At 41.3% G+C, this 20,835-nt stretch overlaps 2 protein-coding genes and 1 long non-coding RNA gene across 5 annotated transcripts in view; 2 read left to right on the forward strand and 1 right to left on the reverse strand.

The window, feature by feature from the left end:
* The window catches only part of DOP1B (DOP1 leucine zipper like protein B), a 55,975-nt gene extending 43,433 nt beyond the window's left edge, over positions 1-12,542 (forward strand). For 2 of the 3 annotated variants that reach the window (XM_026121532.2, XM_026121533.2), the window contains 8 exons: positions 4,167-4,313; positions 4,744-4,805; positions 5,727-5,855; positions 6,361-6,497; positions 6,831-6,886; positions 7,706-7,864; positions 8,341-8,470; positions 9,175-12,542. In XM_026121532.2, the coding sequence (XP_025977317.2) occupies positions 4,167-4,313; positions 4,744-4,805; positions 5,727-5,855; positions 6,361-6,497; positions 6,831-6,886; positions 7,706-7,864; positions 8,341-8,470; positions 9,175-9,435 (1,081 nt within the window). In that variant the 3' untranslated portion in view covers positions 9,436-12,542. Of the gene's footprint in view, positions 1-4,166; positions 4,314-4,743; positions 4,806-5,726; positions 5,856-6,360; positions 6,498-6,830; positions 6,887-7,705; positions 7,865-8,340; positions 8,471-8,641; positions 8,742-9,174 lie in introns of all 3 variants that reach the window. The other variant, XM_026121534.2, reaches the window with a different exon arrangement.
* On the reverse strand, positions 6,255-16,104 carry LOC135330624 (uncharacterized). The gene is made up of 3 exons (XR_010392600.1): positions 15,799-16,104; positions 10,047-10,101; positions 6,255-9,641 (listed from the first exon to the last, which is right to left on the reverse strand). It is a non-coding gene; the product is annotated as an uncharacterized LOC135330624 (long non-coding RNA).
* The window catches only part of MORC3 (MORC family CW-type zinc finger 3), a 28,059-nt gene continuing 22,438 nt past the window's right edge, over positions 15,215-20,835 (forward strand). Inside the window, exons 1-2 of the mRNA XM_064524754.1 lie at positions 15,215-15,397; positions 20,692-20,764. Coding sequence (XP_064380824.1) covers positions 15,359-15,397; positions 20,692-20,764 — 112 coding nt within the window. The 5' untranslated portion in view covers positions 15,215-15,358. The remainder of the gene's footprint in view (positions 15,398-20,691; positions 20,765-20,835) is intronic.

Below are 20,835 nucleotides of genomic sequence, written 5' to 3' on the forward strand. Positions count from 1 at the left end.
TACACTCATTTTCATGGTAGCTTTGCTAGCAAATTAATTCTGTTATTTAATGAATGCCTTAATTTCATCAGAAATTGTGGCATTTTGTTCAAAGCAGCAGAGAACCACATACCTCACAGCTTTGACCACAAGGGCTGCTTTGTCTTTAAAAGTAGTTGCCCTGGGACTGTGATATGTGAGAGAAATCTTCCATGTATCAATCACTTGTGTCAGAAACTGCACATCCTGTCTGTGTGGATGTCTCGGGCCAGGCATTGGGTCAACTGTGTGCACAACACATTGTCATAATAAAACTCCCTCCTGGGCTTCTGTAGTAAGAGCCTACTGCCAGTCCCTTTCCCTCCCCAAATCAGGCAGTTACAGACTGATAGCCCGGTCATGGCAGCAATGCTCCAGTCCTGTCCCTGCCTTGCAGCCACAATAAAGAGTTGTTTATTCTGAACACAAAGCAGTTGGTAATTGGGGAGCTACTGAGGACTGAGAGTTCATGGTGAAGCTCATTTCCCCTTTACATACAAATAAGCTCAAGTTTCCCAACTTCACCAGCTATTTGCAGTGAGCAGCAGTAATACAATCTTGCCCATGAGACACTGGTTTGACAGTGCACAAGGTGCAGCACTGCCCTCATTCCTGATTGTGGCAGACAGCTGGCTGCAGGCAGTCACTTGGGGCCACATGTCTCTCAGGGCTGGAGGGGTCAAAGGGATACTGTCACATTTGCTGACATGCTGTTGCTGCTAACAGAGCATTGAACCCATGACATGCCCAGCCTTATCCAGCAGACTTCTGTGTTAGCAGGCATCCTGGGTATTGACTGCAGGTGGAAAGGCAGCCCATGGTGTTGTGTGCACCCCCTTGAAGCACAGGCCTTCAGTCTGGGCACAGCCTGGAGCACGTTCAGAGTACACTGACAGGCGACCCTCTTGTGCTCAAAGGCCTTTTCCTGTGCTCCTTGAAGAAAACTGGAAGCTAGGAGGGGGAGGGCCACAGGCAAGAGACAACCATGTATCTTCAGACACTTGGGAACTGATGGGTTCTTCTCCATAGAGTCCTCTGAGGAGGGAGTTGCAGTGGATGTCCCTCCATCTTGTTCCCACACAGCTGTGGGCAGGAGGCAATATGCACACCAAGGGGCTATCTTGGAGCACCCAAAGGCCAAAACAGCGCTGCAGAGGGAGGAAGAAATAGAAACATGGTAGAAAGTCTCCTACAGGATACTCAGCAGGGCTGACATGGCCCACTTGATACCAGGCCAGCAACACTCAGGAGCAGGAGGTTCTGAAGAGGTGGGAGTGGCAGCCCCCACAGAAGGTCTGGCCTGTGGGTATTCCCTGGCTGTAATTACTAGGCAACTTGCTGGAGGAAGAAGCTGTGCCTGCTACTGAGGGCTGACCTCAGCACTCTTTCATGGCTGGTGTGTGGGCAGTCAGTACCCACATGCACCAGTCAGGTTGGAAGGGTGAGGTGCAGCAAGAGGCTCTGTCGACATGGAAGCTGTAAGGGCCTCTCCTCCCTTCTTCTCTCCCACAAGTGTGCTAGTTGGGCCACATTAGCCAAATTTGTAAAATTGTCTTCCTATAGGCTCCACTGGCCCACAAGAGAACATAATTAGTGTTGTCCTTCCTCTCCCCTGCTTTCCCATTCCATATAAGGTATGAGCCATGTTTTGCCCAGACACTGAAGCATTTTGCTGTTTGATCTATGTGCTGGTCAGTTCCTGTATAGCTACAGGTGTTCCTCCTCTCTAGGTTTTTGGCCTTTCCTTAAAGCTCCCCTTTGTCTTTATGTTGGGCAATGGGGCTAGGCTGTGGGATGTGACAGCAAGGCACTGGGGAGGTCATCATGAGATGGGAAGGTTGCAGTCTGTCTCAAAACCCTGCCTAGTTTTTCAGCTAGAAGCATAGGAGTAGGAGAGATGAGTGATATCCTCTGACAGCTGTACAGTATAGCACTTTTCTTATAGTGGCAGGAGGAAGGAGAGGAAAAAGTTTCCTTGCATGGAGGTTTCCTTTCCAGTCTCCAGGACCTTGACAGTTGGTCCTGCCTCATGTTTCCCTCCCCTTCATTCTCCCAGCTGCTGCTTACAGATATCCTAGAAACCAAGTCCTCCTTTCTCTAGCAGCTCTCTGCTGCGTGGCAGCAAGCAACCCACCCCGTTCCTTGCCAGTCCTATTTTCCTGAGTTGCAGCTACTGCTGTGGTAGCCGTTATTAAGTTTCCCCTTCTCCTGGCTGCTATGTTTTCCTGAACAGATGAGTTTATACTAAGGTTTGGGAGAGCATCAACCACAGCTCAGGAAAAAAGGGGTAGGGGGATTGTCCCAACAGTTATTTAGGTATCAGTCAAAACCACTAGCCAGTATGCTATAAAGAGCTAAAAAGGGCATAGAGGGTCAAGGAGCCATAATCAGAGTAACCAAGGATGCCTAAAAAGTATGAGGGGTGGTGCATCACTGGGGAGTGAGCAAGTAAAGCCAGCATGCCTCAGGGTGTATCAGGCTATGACATTCCACGCTCTCAAGAGTGGCGGATCAAAAACAGTACAGAGAAATTCTGGGAAGCTGTTCCTTTCTAATTGTCATGTTGGTGCATTTTCCATTGAAGCTACTACAATGTTTTCAGCCTGCTTCCCCCCTCCCCAAGTCAGTCAGCTCCTTCATGTATGGTATGTTTGTCACCCTTGTTGACTGGGGCATACACCATGCCAGGCATGCATTCAGTGTGCCCAGCATTTGCAGCAGGCATGGTGAACCCTGCACACAGCCACCACTGAATTGGTTCCTGGAAGTGCTGACATCTTGCTGCTGTGCTGGGCCTGCCAGCTTGCAATGGCTGCAAGCCACTCATTCCATCTTTGCCTCAAGTGTGGAAATGGCATGATTAAAACTGTCATGGGCACCATTGCTGTCAAGATGTGGCCTTGTGAACTGGTGCAGGGGATAAGTGGCAGCTTCTGCGATGTAAATGGAAATTCAAACAGCTTAGTTTTTCTTGCAAAGAAGATACTAACATCCCTTTCAACCTGAGACTGTTCAGAAGAAATGGACAGCAGGAGTCCCGATTAAGTTGCTGAGATGCCTACAGTTCTCCCTTGATGGTTCTCCAGTGTCGCCCTGGCAAGGCCAGCAGTCCTTGCAATTTATGCAGCCATAACCACTGTAGGATGGGCATTGAATGGGAGTGTGGGGTCCACATCAGTGATTCCCCCACAGATGGCCTAAATGATTCTGTAGATGTCACTCGCACATGCTGCTCAGCAGTTAGAAAATAACCTTCAAGACCATCTGCATGCCTCTGCCCTTCCCAGATTCGCAGGAGTTGAGTTGCAGAGCTCAAAAAAAAGGCAGTAGCTTTCCTCTTGAATGTGTAGGGACTGCTGAAATCTTGTGTGAGGGCGTGGTGCCAGCTCGTGACAACCTCAACAGCACCCCTTCTCATCCAAATTTATGCACCCACTGGCTATTCTTCCCATGTCTTAAGGACAACACATTCCTGCTAGTCTGAGCTCTTACCCCAGGCCTGAAACCTCTGTTCAGCCATGGACGAAGCAGTCATTGTAGCGAGGATTCCCAGGAAGCTGTTTGGCTCTGTGTCCTTGTGGAAACCAAAGTGTCAGAAGACGGGCATCAGTTCATGCTGGGTCCTTCTCACCTTGCTCCTGCTGCTTTAGGCGTAAGCCCCGCACTGCTCCCCAGCTGTGCTTCACAGAGCACGTTGTCCAAATTCAGAGTGGGATAGGGCACAGAGCAGCAACACTAGAGCTTATGTGTGAGACTTCATACACACGAGTGTCATCTGAGTGACAGACAAATCTACAGTGTGGCGCCTTATAGAGGGGCATGCTGACAAAGATGCAAAAGCCTGTAGGAAAATTCCTTTTCAGAAAGTTTTGAACTGTATCTATAGGGGAGACAGGCAGTGCTGTGCTGCAATATATTTAATCTGAAATTAATTCTGCAAATGAGGTACACTGGAAATGGGAGGAGCTTCTCACAAACTGCTTTAATCTACTGATTTCTTACTGCACTGAGTTATGAGCTAACATAGACATAGCCTATTACTGAGAGAATTCGTCCTGAATTTCTGGGAAACCCAGTTTACTTTCTGGCTACATATGTTTAATTAAAAAAAAAATACATATTTTTATCATTATTGTTCTTTTCCCCAGTGCCTACAACATTCCCAGCTTTCGTGCTGGTGCTCAGTTGCTAAGCTCATTGAGTGGATATGCCTATACCAAGCGAGCCTGGAAAAAAGAAGTTCTTGAGCTATATATGGATCCAGCTTTTTTCCAAATGGACACTTCATGCACTCAGTAAGGCATGAGATTGTAGTACTCTGTGATTTTGTTCTGAATTTACAAAGAAAGGCTTTAAAAGAGAATGAACTAACATTGAAAAAAGTCTGTTTTGTACTTTACTACAGAATGTAATAATGTTAAAAATAGGACCCAACAACTAATTCTACTAAATATCTTAGAAGTACTTACATTTGCATTATTGTGCAGAAGAATAAACTTGTTTTATGCTGATTTCCCCTTAGTAATTTGGGAATTGCATACAATAGAGCCAAAGAGCATAGAATGTAGTATGTGTTCAAACCACTTAAAAGTCTGCATATTGAATATGGTTTGGAAACTGTTTCCTTGTATGAAATGTTTGACCAGAATCTTTTCCACAATGAATCCATCTGCGATGAATCTGTCTGATTATCTGATTATCTGATTCCTTTTATATGTTATTCAGTTGGAGATCCATTATTGATCATCTTCTAACACATGAGAAAACTATGTTTAAGGATTTGATGAGTGAGTATCAGCTGCTGATAACTTAATTCTACGTTAATTTGAAATTCATTTCCTTTTGAGCTATTAGGTGCATTTTTAATATACTAAGTTATCAGTAAACTGCAGACTATGCCACATCTGTAATTATGTTGCCAAATTTATTCATAGCTAAAGCCTATGCTAAATTAACTCTCTGTAATATTTCAGTAAGTATTTTCTCTCCGTAAGTGTTCATGTTGAGCTTCTATAAGTATATTTTGCCATAATTTTAAATTGCTCTAGCATGCATGACCTTGTCAGACAGCTAGGAGACTGACTGGCTTTACACCTGCCTGTATAATGGCACAGAGCTGTAGGAATGTAGTGCACCAGCACAGCAGACCTTTGAGCAAGGTGTTTTGACCTCCTATTCAGGCTTGAGAGTGTAGAAGAATAACCTCTGGGGAAGGGGCAGACTAAGACCATTAAGTTTGCCTGGAGGTCTGAAAGAAAGAGTATGCTTCAGTCTCTCATTCAGATCTTATAAAAGAATGGCTGAAGGGATACAAAGCCGGACTAATTCTTACATTTTTTTCTTTTTTAATAACTGTATGTGTTTTTTAAACTTGCCAGCTATCTCAGTGTTTTCTCAGCAAGTCTTAGAGCTTTGACATTACTCCTTTGTGGATTTACATGACTGAAAAGAGTGAGATTTGCACACACAAGGGTGGAAACAGGGGCTTAAAATACTGGACAGCCTCATTGGAGTTGCAGTGCTTCTTTCACCTTATTTGCCTGCTAGTCTGAGCAGATCTGGATCAACACCGATTTTACTGTTCTATGTGGTAGACCTTAATAGAGTTTTTCTTTTAAAAAGACTTCAAAGCATAATAATTATTTCTTACGTACCACAGATAAGGACTACTTGTTAATTGTGATGAAAATAATTCCTATCTGTTATAGATATGCAGAGCAGCGCCTTAAAACTGTACCCAAGCTCTGAGCAAAAAGCAATGTTGTTAAAGCGACAGGCTTTTGCTGTTTTTAGTGGAGAGATTGATCAGTATCATCTCTATCTTCCCTTAATACAAGGTAAGTTTTTTTTTTTATCTGCCTTCTTTATGTATCTGTAACAAATGCATACATTGCATAGGAAAAGAATGTCACCTATTTTCCAACAGGTACTTCAATTTTTCACAATTTTCACCAAAAGTTATGATGCCAGATTGTGTTAGAATTCAGACATTCACATGCATAATGTCATTAAGAGAGAGAGGAATCTGGGTTCCAGAGCCTTTGGGCTAGAACTTTACTTGGAAACATGATTATTTGTGGCAAGCTTCCAACCACTCTTAGACTGTTGTTGCTCTCCTGGAATGTCACTTTTGACGAAATAACAAAAATGTGTCCAATATATAACCACTAACTCTTCAGGTTTTTTATCTGAAAGAAAAATTGTTTTAGTAGAATGGAAGGGACTGAAGCCAAAACTAATGATAAAACACAAATTTTATTCTGCCATCTTCTACATTTTTGATTTCCCAAAATAATGCACGTTCAGGAAAACAATACTTTTTTTTTTTAATCTTTGTTTCAGAACGACTGACTGAGAACCTTCGTGTTGGGCAGACTTCTATAGTTGCTGCACAGATGTTTCTCTTCTTCAGAGTTCTTTTGTTAAGGATTTCTCCTCAGCATCTAACCTCATTGTGGCCAATTATGGTAACTGAACTGGTAAGAAATAAGTAACTTGAAACTAGTTAACGTTTCTTTTTTCCCCATTCCCCTTTGCCTTTCTCCCAAGTACACCCTATTTGAAAAAGGAAGTGTTTTCGTAGCTCTACATTAGTTTGATAATTTGGGAAAAGAATTAATGTTGTCATTAAGAAATATCTTTTTTGATTGATTTTTGTTGTTATTGCTAACATAGTTTCTTGCATGACTTCTTAGCTTGCTGCAAGTCATAGAGTAAACTAAGTCTGATTCCTCATACCATATGAAACATGTTTTTGTGCCTGAGTTGTATGAACATTTTAATGTTCCCATAAATTATTTATTTATTTAAAGATTCAGACGTTTCTACAGCTGGAAGAAGATTTAAATGAGGAAGATGAACCATCAAAGTAAGAATTGCCATTTATCTGATAAAGAACTTGTGAAAGCTAGTATTGATTGTGCTTTTTCTCTTGCTGCAATGTTTGCGTTTTCTGGGATAGGGGAGAGATGACAACTTTTGCTAATTGTGCTTGCGTATTTCTGGCACTGATGAATCTTAGTTCAGGGATTCTTTTCAGCAGCTAAAATAATGATATGTTCTAACATGGAAGCTTACTAGTTGCATACAAAAAATAGAAAAAATGCTAAATCAGCATTTGAATATTTTACAGTGTTTTGTTTTTTCCTTTTTTTTAGATATGTTTCTGCTAATAGCCTTTTATATTAATCTCAGTGCTAATAGAATGAAAATAAAGCTTTCAATGTGTGTGCACAGGTACATTCCCCTTTTGTTGAATGAAAACCATTTAGTGGACAGTAGACTGTTTAGCCTGGAGAAGAGAAAATTGAGGGAGAATCTTATCAGTGCATATAAATGTCTGAAGGGAGAGCGTAAAGAAGATGGAACCAGACTCTTCTCAGTGGTGCCCCATGACAGGGTGAGAGGCAGTGGTCACAAACTGAAACATGGGAAGTTCCATCTGAACATGAGGAAAAGCTTTTTCACTGTGAGGGTGGTTGAACAGTGGAACAGGTGGCCCAGAGACGTTGTGGAGTCTCCATCCTTGGAGGTACTCAAAAGCCATCTGGATGCAGTCCTGGGCAGCCTGCTCTAGTTGACCCTGCTTAAGCAGGGGGGGTTAGACTCCATCTCCAGAAATCCCTTCCAACCTCGACAATTCTGTGATTTGTATGTTTTAATAATGCATTTCTTAACTGTAACACAGGAGCAACAGCAAAATAAGCAGACAGAAAGTATCGGGTGATGGCAGTGGTTCCTTACTTTCTGACATACAGCAGAATGAGCTGTCCTTGTATTTATCGGCTTGTAAATTTTTGGATACAGCACTTTCATTTCCATCCGACAGGATGCAGTTATTTCAGATGTAAGTCCTCTAATTGCCTGTCTGTTCTGGAGTTTGTTGCTGTCCTTATTCTTTAAAGTAATTCCATATATATTTTGTTCTATAAAAAATTTTGCCATGCGTTCTTTCTACAAGTACAGATGTTAGGACAAATGCAATTTGGGTATTTGAAAAACAATTCTGTCTTGTTAATGTAAGAAGATTTCACTAGCCTCACTAGGAGTTTCTCCTCTCACTTGGGAGAACTGGGAGAAGGACACAGGCACGCTGTTCTTTGTTTTCCTTACACACACACCTGGGAATATTTGGAGTCAATTGCATTTCAGTGCTGAGATGAGAGTAACTTCCCTGATAATTAAGTTCAGCTCTGGTAGCAGCATGAAATAAGTTATGACAGCTGGTTACTGTAAACAAACTAGTGCTCTACTATACTATGTATGATCCAAGAAACAAATTCTTCTGTCTGTATTCTTAACAGTGTAATCCATTTGTTTCAGGTACAAATGGGCATTTGTCCCAGAGATTGACACAGAGGCATGTACGGTGAATTCTCATCTGATAGAAAATAATCAAGAATGCAGACCACACATTATAAGAATCATGGATCTGCTAAAGAAGAAATATGGGGTAAAGAAAGAACACTACTCTTAAATCATATTTTATTTGTATGGAATCCGTTAACTTAAAATCTTGTCACTTGCTTAGAAAAGTAAGGTAGGTAAGAGGTTTTTAGATATAATAAAAGATTCCTCAGGCTTTTAAAAATGATCTGCCTGCTTTCACACATGTATCTTGTAGATGCCAAATTGCTTTTGGATGTGGAGTGGTAGTTTCCTGTTGCTTCCTTAAATCTGCCCATAACCACCAAGTGAGAAACTATTTGTCTCAGACGATACAGGTATCTCTAAAAAGAGCATGCTGTTCTTTAGCAGAGTAAACCATATAGCATTTTAAATTACCATTAAGGTTTAGCATTAATACTTCTAGAAAAAAAGAACAGAGGCATTAGGATTTCTCAGGGATACTGTTACAAGCTATCTGTAATCTCCATATTCTGTTGTTGTTGGATGTCTCATTCTGATTTTGAAGGCTAGTCCGAATTTGCAGTCTTCTGAACTTGTAAGACTTTCTTTTAAAGGCAACTCAAATCTGAATATAGAAATAACTTGGTATACCAATTATACAATTGATGTCATGGTGGAATTGTACGCTATGGGTCTCTCAGTATGAAAACAAGTGTCTAGTACAGGGTTCAAATGAACTATACGCGGTAGAAGAACATGCTGTCTTAATGCAAAACCCTAAGTAAATCTTGATTTGTGTGCTTACAGGAAACCAACAGTACTAATGAGAGAATTTCCCAAAGGCACAAGTTTCCTCTTTTGGACTTCCACTCTATATCTAGCATCACCCAACTTGTACCCTTCTTCAAGACTCTATGTTATGCATTTACAGCAAAGGGGAGTGAGTCCCAGAATTCTCACACTTCTGCATCTCTCTCTGTGGACTACCTTGGCAGTAATGGCATAAAGATCTTGCAACAGCTTGAAGAGAGTGTTGAATGTGACTTTCTTGAAAACATGGAAAGTTAAGTCTCGTGGCAGATGTTTCACTTGTGATGAATAAATAGTGAAACAAAGGTAAAACATTACTCAAGGCGGTGAAACTCCTGCAGTTCTTCACCGCCCCCCAGTTTTGAAACTTCATTTTGGGGTTCTCTTCCTGCCGTCATGGAGTGAGCTTCAATAATCCAGGCTTCCCAGTGGTGATAAAAAGCAACAATTTTTTTGTTCAGCTCCTGTGGGAGGAAAAAAGAATACAGTTTAGTGGTAATTTATCATAGTTACTGTATTCTTTTACTTGCTTTTAATGTGAATGATTAAAGAGGTTTTTTTGTAAATAAAGGAAGAATATTTTTGACTTGGTGAAAGTAGAAACTGTACTGTTTGTTCAGTAGCTTCTCATGTGAGTATTTTAAACTGCTTTTGGAACTGTTCTGAAAGTAAAATTAAGATAAAGCTAATATTGCATGTCACTGTACTATCAGTTTGCAGATAAGCCATTTTCTGACATTAAAGCCCAATTCTACTTCTCCTCTCTTTAATGTGTTCCAAAACTTATGAACTTAACTTCTAAACAAGTCATTTAAATTTCAAACACATATTTTATAAGTTTTAGCATTGTGCAATAACCGCAGACTTACCATATTTGTAATCTCAATTCTGCATTATAGTAGTGTCTTTCAAGATTAGTGATTCCTAAATAAAACAGACACATGCATAAAAGACAAACCTATGCAGTAACATTTTGTAACCTGTACCACTTAACGTTTTTTAATAATTGACTAAAAATATTCTAATTCATTTTTTTAAATGAAAGAACTTTGTTCTTTCAGTAACTAGGGTCATTTTGCACTTCAGAAATGCAAGCTAAATGAAGATAATCCTGTAAATTTATAAATTGCTGTACACAAACAGCCCAATTCAAATTAAAAGAAAATTGCATTTTTTTTAAAGAACACTTTTTTTTTTTAATATACAAAAGAATATATTTGGCTGCTCCTAGGTGTCACAAGAGTTAGATCATTCGCAGTCCTATGACTACAACAAGGTTCAAGGTGCAACTTCTTCGGAACTGCACTGCTACCACCATCCAGGACATAGAAGACTGTGATTAGCTCTTTTGGTAAACAGCATAGTTGCATGTCTGAAGGGTAATACCTTCAGTAGAATGTTTTTTTTATCTGTGGAAGTGAACTCCCTTGAATTTTCATATTTAGTGGATTATCTGATTGAATTAGCTATGCTGATTTGTCTCAGGGGAAGCTTATCATGTTTTTTAATGGTGAAGAGCTTTGCTTTTCTGTTAAACACCTGTCTGCTCCTTTATTTAAACACCTTTGCTCCTAGAGACATGGGTTTTGTGTGAAATACCTGCAGACTAGTGCCTGCTGCTTGTGTTACTTGAAACATCAGAACTGATGTGCTGAGTATTGGATTTCATCCCTCTTGTTTTTTCAAACTTAGAAAAGGGACATATAAAATGAATGGTTTAATGTCACTAGGCAGTGAAGTCAGGGGATTTTTTCCAGAACTCATGCAAGAAACATGGAAGGCAACTATACTCTGCAGTGTTTTAGCCTACAGGTTTGTGGAAGTTTTCAACTTTGAACTGTAAACTAAAATGATGAAACATTAACAACATGCTTTACTGTCATAATATTGTATTGCTGACTAGTGAATTGTCACTTATAGATTTATGCTGAACTTAAATAGTGTGCATTTATACAATTAAGCCAAGTGATAGACTGAGGTGTAATATTGTTTAGTCATTAGGAATGTGTATTGTTTGCATTTCTTAATGTAATTTATTAACAATCTCCAATGCTGTTGGAATAAGCACAAGTGCTAAATTATCCCTTTTAAGCGTCATTTAAAAACTGGAGCAGGATACTATTAAAATAATCATGTTTGTTACTTATGTAAACTCAGTCATTTTTAAAGAGAATATTTAATACTCAGGATGATTTCGTAGTTTTACTTTCAACCCTCCAGTGGTTGCATCCCATATTTAGGGACTTCTCTTAAAATCCTGATGAGATGCTGTCAAGTGGGCTGTTAAAATCTAAGACAATGTTTTGCCACCAAACATTTCATTTTACCTCATTCCATAAACTATAAACCTGTGTCTTCACTTAACTTCCTCAGTAGCTAAAGCTGGTAAACCAGTATCTTATATTGAGGATTTTGTCCCCTTTCCATTTGAAAGGGAATGTCCTGTTCAGACTGCCTGTGCCTCCAATGTGAGAATCAGACATCAGTCACCTACTTTTTACTTTTTCCCTCTAGCCCTGATGGTGAACTTTAAAAAGAGAATCTGTGACTTACAAGTTAGAGCTCTACAGACAAAAGATGATCTTGCCTTCTACAAAAATACCACTTGCTTCTAAATCTCCTATCTTCTGTACATACTTCTGCCTCTGTTCTGTGGTTCTGTAGATCATTGCTTTAAATGGCATCAGATACTTGTGACCTGCAGAATCATTTCACTGAAGCAGTGAGTGTTAAGTTCTTTAAAAATTAGTCTATAAGCAGATCTTTAATCAATATAAAAAGAGGGAGGGAACAAGGAGGAAAGGGCTCTAACTAAAATATTCCTTACTTGGGGGAGACGGCGAGGAGGGGGCAGTTACACAGGCTTAAAGGTATCTCTACCAGTATAACTTTATTCTTTTTCTGTATAGGACTAACGATAACCATTTTAATTCTTACACTGCTGTTAAACCCATATGAAGGAGGCAGGTTGTACTGCTCTAACATTGGTACTACTAAAGCAGTATAACTTAACTGTAGATAAATCTGAAAAATTTAGCATAGAACTCAGTATCAAAACCTGGAGAGAAAATACTGTGCTTTGTTGTGTCATTTATTGCTTGTTTTCAGAATAACCCAGCTCAGCTTTCTTTATGGGATACTACAGCTTTGGGATAGCATAGCAACATAGCATGATACATAGAGGGAGAAGTAGCTAAACATTCAAAAGAGTTTCATTTTCCTGAAGCAAAAAAATTACAATAGATGCAAATAAGATAACTGCCAAAGAACAGCAGAACTTGAAATGCAGCGCATTAAATAATGGTTATGTGTATTCAATGTTATATTTGAATGTAATTCTTCTAATATTAAATTTTATTTTGAAATACCTCTTCAAATGCAACTGTCGTTTTTCAGACTGCCTTTACTGCTGACAGAACAACTTTATCTGATTTTGTAAATGCTCTCTAATTCAATTGCAATATATGAGGACTCATGCAGAACTTAGTTTTGATGCCAGCAACAGTGACTCTGTGTTAGGCCATACCCTCTTCTAGGAAACAATTGCACCACCACCTCCCTACTCCTCTCAACACAAGCCCAGCCTCCTCTGCCTCACATCTTTCATATTTCCAGGCTTTCCACCCTGGGATCCCACTCCTGGGCTCTCAGGACAAGTTTCCAGGAACTGAGTGGAGCAGATGAAGGAAGCTGCTCCTGCAGCATCAGGAGCTTATTGATTGACTGACAGCGACTGCCTGTTTGGAGGCAAATGCACAGCACAGAGAGACAGTGTCTCTCCCCAGGAAATCAGGGGCTGCTGTTTTGTAATGCTTCCTCTGAGCACCAGAGATTTCTAAACTTCAGTCTGTATACTTTTATATGTTCAGGGTAAATGCCCTCAAAGTACTGTCTTTTCCTTTGGAAGGCAGAAAACTGTTTTCCACACAACAGAACTTTCAAATATAAGGCTAGAGGAGGATAGTTCCATTAACTTGGTGTGAAAACTGCTTTTCGGATTCCATCCTTTCTCTGCTGTGCACATCTTTATAATATTGTGCAGCACACCTTCCACCTCAGAAGTTGCTAATGTTTGGTTACACTGTGTATTTTTAAAATATTTTGAAAATCAGCTAGAGGTGCTGCCTATGCTGGGAAATATTGTAGCATACCTGCAGGTAATTAAAAAAAAAAAAGAAAAAAGGCACTGAATGCCTCTTGAGGACCTGCTTAATCAAATGAAAAACAGTAGAGTGGGCCAAAAACAGTTCTTTGTTAAAGAGAGCAGGGGAAGAGATTCATTTTGCCCAAGGTGTGTTGAAGGCTGCTCGTCAGGTATGAGTAAATGGCCTGTACGCTTTCAGTCACCCTGAATTACTGTAACTCAGGCTTATCTTTTAGTTTGAACCTTTTCTCTTGCCAAGCATATCTGTATCTCTTTTTTTTCTATCTGTCCACCATCAGAATAGTAGCTGCCTTTGAGATTATATAATGAAAAATGCTAAAATAATTATATGAGACAAAATGAAATGGAGAGTTGACATACAGCTTACTTGCTGTCATGGACAGCAGAGATGTTCCCAACTATAAATGCATGTCAAGCTGCTGGTTTTTTAAGTTCTCCAGGAAGAAAATTAGTAGTCTGGACTTATGGTAAGTAACCATCATGCACTGCTCACAATATGTGCAAATAACCGAACCATAGTAATTTTAATTAAACACCAGAGGAATTTCGTTCAGTGAGTAAACAGGATATGAAACATGATTTCAGGCCTCTCTTCCTCATGCATTTTACAGAATAAGACTATATATTATTTGTATGCAACTTGACAGAACACAGTGCTCAGCCTTCACATGAATAAAACTCTTGTTACTTGTATTGAGTAGGTTCCTATTTCACCCATCTTTTTCTTCATTGTGCAACTCAGGGTGAAAACTGGTAACCTGTTGCAAATAATGGCAGTGGAATTTGACCTCATACTGTCTTCGACAAACACTGGACAGATCCAGGGGAAAAGGCGGAAGGGAATGGTGCAACCTTATGATGATAACATATTATGCAAGTGTATGTGACATGGCAGCTGAGGTTAACAAGGAGAATCAAAACCATCTGATTAAACTTTTAGTTCTTATCTTGCAGTCTGGGTCTTGTGGCTGAGCTTGTTTTGCCAGACTTAGGCAAACATCTGCAGGTAGCAACACACTTCAACATTACTCTGTGCTGATTATTCATGTAAAAAGCATGCTGATTTGCTTTTTAGTATGTATCCAGCCTTATTCCTGAAGTCCAGCTACTGAAAATGAAAGGACAGGAAGCTAAACCTTGTCCTGGGCTTAATTCCATTTGACTCATTTCTAACACATGCACTGAACAACCAAAAAGGAGAGAAATGTTGACAGACCAGTAGTTAGTCTACAATGTAGCATAAGTCCAGCTGTGGAGCAGAACAAGTGTGACATCTGCATCAAAATCTTTTGCTTTCAGAAAGTTAGTAATATAAGAGATGAACGCAACTATTGAGGGCTTGTCAGGCACCGTCCTCAGGACTACGGCAAATGCCCTGCTTTCCAGCAATTACAAGTCCCCTGGAAGAGGAAGCCGGTTTGGAAACTGCTCCGGGGGCACACTTGAGGGAAATGGACCGTCCGTGGCTGGTGGTGGTAAACTCAAAACGCCTAAATATTTTCGCCCAAAAGCAAACAAAAAACACCCAAATCCAACATCACAGGAACCCCCCAGGCTTTCCACACACCCGCTTTCCGTATTGTTAAGTGGAAGCTAATGGGACCGGCTCTCCTCCCAGCGGCGCTTCTGCAGAACGGAGGCGGCTGCCGCCCCGGCCCACAGTCAATGGGCCCAGCCCGCGCTTCCGGGGCAAGGAGGCCGCGGCGGGTGCCTGAAAAGCCTCTCCGCCCGGGCCTATGCCTACGCCGCACGACCTCTCCGAGTATCTCAGCCCCGCGCCGTCACACGACGCCTCGCAACCCCCTCCCCCTGCTGCCCGGTAACGGCCACCGGGCAACGGCCGCGCCGCGAGGCGGGAGGGGGCGGGGCCTCCGCGCCAAGGCCTGCCCGGGCCCTGCCTCCCTGCGGGGACGGTTGTGCCTCGCGCCGGAAGCGCGCGGGGAGGGGGCGAGACGGAAGTGTTGGCGGCGGGCGCTGCCCCGCTCTCCCGCCCTGGCTCTCGCTGCGGCACAAAAGATGGCGGCGAAAACACAGGGCGGGATCCGCCTCAGCGCGGTGAGTGGCGGCCGCGGCGCCCCGGCGCGGCTCCTCTCACCGGCCCCGGCGGAGCGGGGGAAGGGCGAGCAAGCAGCAGCTCCCCCGAGCAGGCCGTCGCCCCCCGAGGAGCGCGGAGGGAGGGGGCTGTGCGGGGTCAGCGGTGCCTGGGAGCCCCGGGGCGGGCCGCGGTGGGGGCGGGCGAGGGGAGTGAGACGCCCGGCGGGCGGCTCTGGGGAGGCAGAAGCCGCTCGTGCCGCTCGTCGCTTTTTGGTAATAAAAGCGGGAAGCTGAGGAGGGAGTGAAGTGCGCCCGGGCTGGAGGAGATGCGTCGTCTCTCCAGGAGTTAAAAGTTGTGGGCGAAGTGTTGCAGACATGGGGCTTCGCCTCCCACCGTCAGGATAAACCGGCCCCCTCGTTACCTTGAACTTTCCTCTCCCTTGCGCTGTTCCCTGTGTTTTTCCCGTTAAACTGCTGGCGCGCTGGGTTTCGCTCCGCGCACGGGGGCCCGAGCGCGCCGGCGAGCGCTGTTGGCGGCGCTGCCGCAGGGGCGCTGGGAGCCGCGGGCGGCCTGGGGAGCCCGAGACGGTGGTTGCCGGCTGCGCGCCGGAGCGAGGGGTGGAGGTCGGGGAGCCCTCCCGGATCCGCGGCGGCGTTAGCTCGGGCGGCTGTGCCGGGGGTTGTCTAATTCTGTGCATGGGTGCGTTTTTGGTTTTGGTCTGTGTGTTTTCGAGGGTTTTTTTTTTTTTTTTTTTTTTTTGAGGAAGTTCATGGTCTGTTGCAGTGATGTAATTGTGAACAGAATGACCTCTAGTTGGAAGCTTGTGACTTAAAATCTTAACCTCTTTTTGCAAGAACTCTAATTACATTTTGACAAGGGTGATGAGTATGCCTTAAATTAAATCCATGACTGTATTCTGCCTTTCAGTTTTGGTATTGCTGATTATTGTCCCTATGCTCTAGTTGGTCATTTCCTTATTAATATTAATACAAATGAAGGAGTTGTTAAAACTACTCCTTTTTTAAAAAAAAAAAAAATACATCATTGCTGAAAGAATCTTGATGTTTTTTAAAGGCCTTTTGGGCTTTTGCTGTGTATGTCTCTAAGTCACATTTGTAGTTAATAGCACCCTGGTTCAGAACCATACTATTTATTTTAAAACTTGGAATAGAATAGTGGAAAGAAGCTGGATCATTACAGTAAGCAATTTCTCAAACATCTGAGTGACAAATGTATGCTAGTATGTTTTCAGAACTGCTTAAATTACCTTCATATAACCTGCCATCATCACAGAGGTTAGCTATAAATGTCGTGTACTTTAAAGTTCAAGAATTACACTTTTGTTTGTGGACTGTATTTCTCATAGTTGTGCTAGCTCCAGTTTCTCTGAATTAATGTATTAAGAGAAGTGCTCTCCTCCCTCTCTAGATAATGCAATGCTCTTGGTTTTGTTTTTAATTCATTAGTCTTTAATGCATTAGTAGTTTTCTGGAGGGGAAAAACACGTAAGCATTAATATCTTCATTTGCAAAAAGCTCTGTAACAGCAGTCAGGCCGAAATGTTTAAAACTGATCTCAAGTCGAAATCACTTTGGCAAGCTGACTTCCAACAGATGAGAAATCTAAACTAAACTTGGTGCAATTGATAACTTTATGAATTATTTTTAGGATGCAGTTTGTTTTGTTTTCGGTCAGTAGTCACAGCTGAAAAATTACACTTGGTCTGTTTGCAATCAAAGCTATGCTTTTTGTACATTTCCAATAAAGCAATGAAGCAGCTGATACAGTGTTCTAACAGGTCGTGTTCTACAGTGAAGAAGGCTCTGCTTTCCAGAGAAGAGCAGATACTGATGCCCACAGTCTCTTCTATCAGCAGGTGTTCTTTGGAAATATGTTGGGTTTCACCAAATTATTTCTGTTAGATCAGAAGCATATATGAACAGCACAGGTAGTTTGAACAGGCCTGGTAACTAATTCCCACCCTTACATTCCTTCTGTTGCTTGGGTAAATTTTTGCTCAGTTGCATGAGACAGTTCAGGGAACTGATGCTTGTTAAAAATAAGATTTAAAAAATTATTTTTAATTTGTATCAGCTCCCTGATGTGGTTCAGTACACAGTCATGTAACAGTACTAGCATAACTGGCAGAGAGAAGGAAAGAGGAGTATATCAAGAAACAAGCAGCCATATGGGATCGTCACTGCTTAAGCTGGCACTGTCACTACCACTGAAATAAATTCTGGCAAGACTGTGGCCTAAGAACAGGTCAGAAAGGGTGGAAGGACAAGGACTTTGGCAGGGTTTGGAGGAGAAGGAAGGCAGAGAAAGAAGTAACCAGAGGAGAATGGCAGTGAGACCTTCCCCCCAAGAAGACACAAGCTTCTTTATTCTTAAATATTTGCTGGTTATAATTGTAGGATATGCATCTCTTAGTGTTGCTGAGTCTTTTAATAATATAAAATATACATTTAGTTTGGAGGAAAGGGGAGGTTAGTTGCATACTCAAAAGGGACTTTGCTGGACTTGGTCTCCAGAAGAAAATGAAACTGCTAACCAAGACCCATATACTAATAAAATACACTAGGCCCAGTGAACAAAGCAATTGGATTTGGATTGTCTCAACTACAGTCGTGCTGACATACTAAAAAGGGACCATTCACCCTGGGGTTAACTCTTTCTTACATTATCCATTTTCTTATTGTATCAGTTATGAACTGCACTTGTTCATGAGTTAACTAAAGCATAGTTTGAGGAAATGAAGGGGACAACATTGGCTTAAAAAATTCCTGATGAAATGGAGTTTCCCCTCAGTTGTGCTGACAGCTGCATATGCTCTGAAGCAAACTAGGGAGCTAATGGCCTTAAGCCACTCTTCTCCAGTTTTTAATCTCGCTTGGATGCTGTTTGGTGTCCTTGTTTCACAGCTTTACATTAGCAAGTGGTCCTATGTGCTGTGAGGAAGACTTCTCACTGAACTTTTTGTGGGGGATATTAGCTTTTTGCTGAGGGAGGTATTAGAGCCAAGAATCAATTTCTTACAATTCCCCTGTTCCAATATATAACTTCTAGTTTCATATAACTATTCCCAAGTTCCCACAGCTCTATGCACCACCTTTCAGCCTTTTCAGAACCTTACCATTTGAAACATGGATCCAGAAAGATCAACGTAATTCTCATGTTTGTTTGTAGGAGAGGGTGTTTCTTTAAGATATCGTTCCTTTCAATGTTAGTCACTAGTATGCAGCAATGAAATGAAGGATGGAGAAGCATTGGGTTAAGTAGGCAACACATGAAGACATCTGCTTGCTATGCACATATACACTTGGCTTCACAGGAAAAAAAAAAAAAAAAAAAACTTACCCATGATTTTTTCAGTGTTGGTGACACTGAGGTTTTTTCCTTCACCAGCATTGCTTGATCAGAGAAGGTTCACATTTTTATGAATCCACGTCTTTTCAAAACTACACTCAAGACTCTTTCCTAAGTCCATATTGCTAAGATTGCAGTGGCATTAGTAACTCCAGAGTGCGCAGTCTATCTTTTGTACAACTGAAGACTTTCACCATTTTAGCAGTGGGTTGAGCAGGTGTTGAATGCTTGAATGTCTATCTTTTTTTTCCCCTTAAGTGTTAGTACTCTGTTAAGATGAGGCTGGATTTTGGATGGGAAAAAAATCCAGTCATTTCTTGCAAATTTGATCATCAGGCTTAGAAAGCAAAGGAGCAAATGCCGTCAGCGTTGTGAAAGGTTGAAGTGGAATGAATGGTCCAGTACAGGCAAGATCTTAAGATCTGCTGAACTGTTGTATGGTGGAGGAAGAAATTGAAAGTTCCTTTTAACCATGTGTCATGGTATAGAGTGGTGTGGTTTCCAGTTTGGCTTAATGTCTTTTTCTTCTTGGATTCTGAATTATTTGTAAGTAACTGTTATGAATTTGAAAGGAATGTTGTGACTTGGGCAGATTCAATTTACCAGATTTTATGAACAGCTGTCCTGTGGTCTTACGACCTTAGAATCAGGATGCGTTTTCTGGACAGCTTACACTGATCGAAACTAGGATTGCTGCTGCCTTACTCTCACTGTGATACCTTGCCCACTGCACTTGATTTGCTTGTAACATTATTCCTTTTCTCTGATAAATGGACTCAGAGACATGGAGTGATTGCTTGTTTCTATTTAGACCTTACTATGAAAGCGTTTGTCAGTATCGTTGTTCTGTAAAATTTGATATGTGTGTGTACATGCAGCATTTTTTAGTATTTTCTGATTTTATATACAATATGTATTATGTTTTCTGATATAACTGCACTGCACATGAACTATTTCCAGTACTGCCATGTATTCATAGGTATTGTCTTTTATGCCATCAACGTACCTGTGCTAGCAAGGTTTAAGTATATGTGCGGTGGGTTTGTATTAAAGGCCCTGTAAAAGTATAATTATCGATATACTCCGGGGTAACGCAAATCCAACTATATCAGTTTCAACAAATAGACTTCCCTGGAAGTTGCACTGACAAATCCTTACATTATATGGATGCTTATTTCTGTTTTTCCTAATTTCTTTATTCAGATGAATATATACAAATTCAATATTTCAAAAATTACTTCAGAATGGTTTTGTCACTGGTATCTATAAGATATGTCCCATAAATAGGTATTTTGCATGTTGTCATCTAATCCTAGTAGTGGCTGTGTTCCTCTAGTTACATGTAGTTATCAGTGAGGATAAAATGTATGAGCCTGAATTGCCAAAGGCACAAACTACTAGTTGAGAGAATCTGACAGGTGCCAGTAATGGGTGATTTTGATCAATATGGGCAAAAGGAACCATGATATTAGACAGGAAGTCACTGAGTATATTAGATGCCGTTCACTTTTTCAGATTAAATCCCACACTCATGGTTTGAGATGTAAATTTTTAACATTTGAGAGCTTGTATTTCTGCTACTAGATTTGAACTATGGCTGTGATATCTTTCGGTGATCTCTAGCATTAGTATGTAGCAATAGTTCCTTGTATTTCTGTAAAGATAAAGAAGAGTCTCTTCGATAAGATGACTGTATAACCCATGTTCAGCAAAAAGTATAATACTGGGCTGAGTTCTTTATTGCTCTTTTTGTCTTAAATATCTATAGTAATTTTCCCTGTAAAAGTTGTCAGTATGCCAGTACCTAACAGTAGATTTAATTACAGCCTTTTCATAACTTGGTATAAAGTAGCTTCATTGAATGTTACTTTGTTTAATGAACTGTTTTCTGGCTTGTCATGGTTGAAGAGCACAAACTAATGCTGTTATTTCCGTTTTATTTCAGCTTTGTCCAAAGTTCTTGCACACCAACTCTACCAGTCACACCTGGCCTTTCAGTGCAGTTGCAGAACTTATAGGTATGTAGATCAGTAGTTTGCTTGAGTACTTGATGATAATACTTCTTTTTCTGTTTTAATAATGCTTTTCC

The sequence above is a fragment of the Dromaius novaehollandiae genome, chromosome 1 (genome assembly GCF_036370855.1).
Source record: "Dromaius novaehollandiae isolate bDroNov1 chromosome 1, bDroNov1.hap1, whole genome shotgun sequence".
NCBI lineage: Eukaryota > Metazoa > Chordata > Aves > Casuariiformes > Dromaiidae > Dromaius > Dromaius novaehollandiae.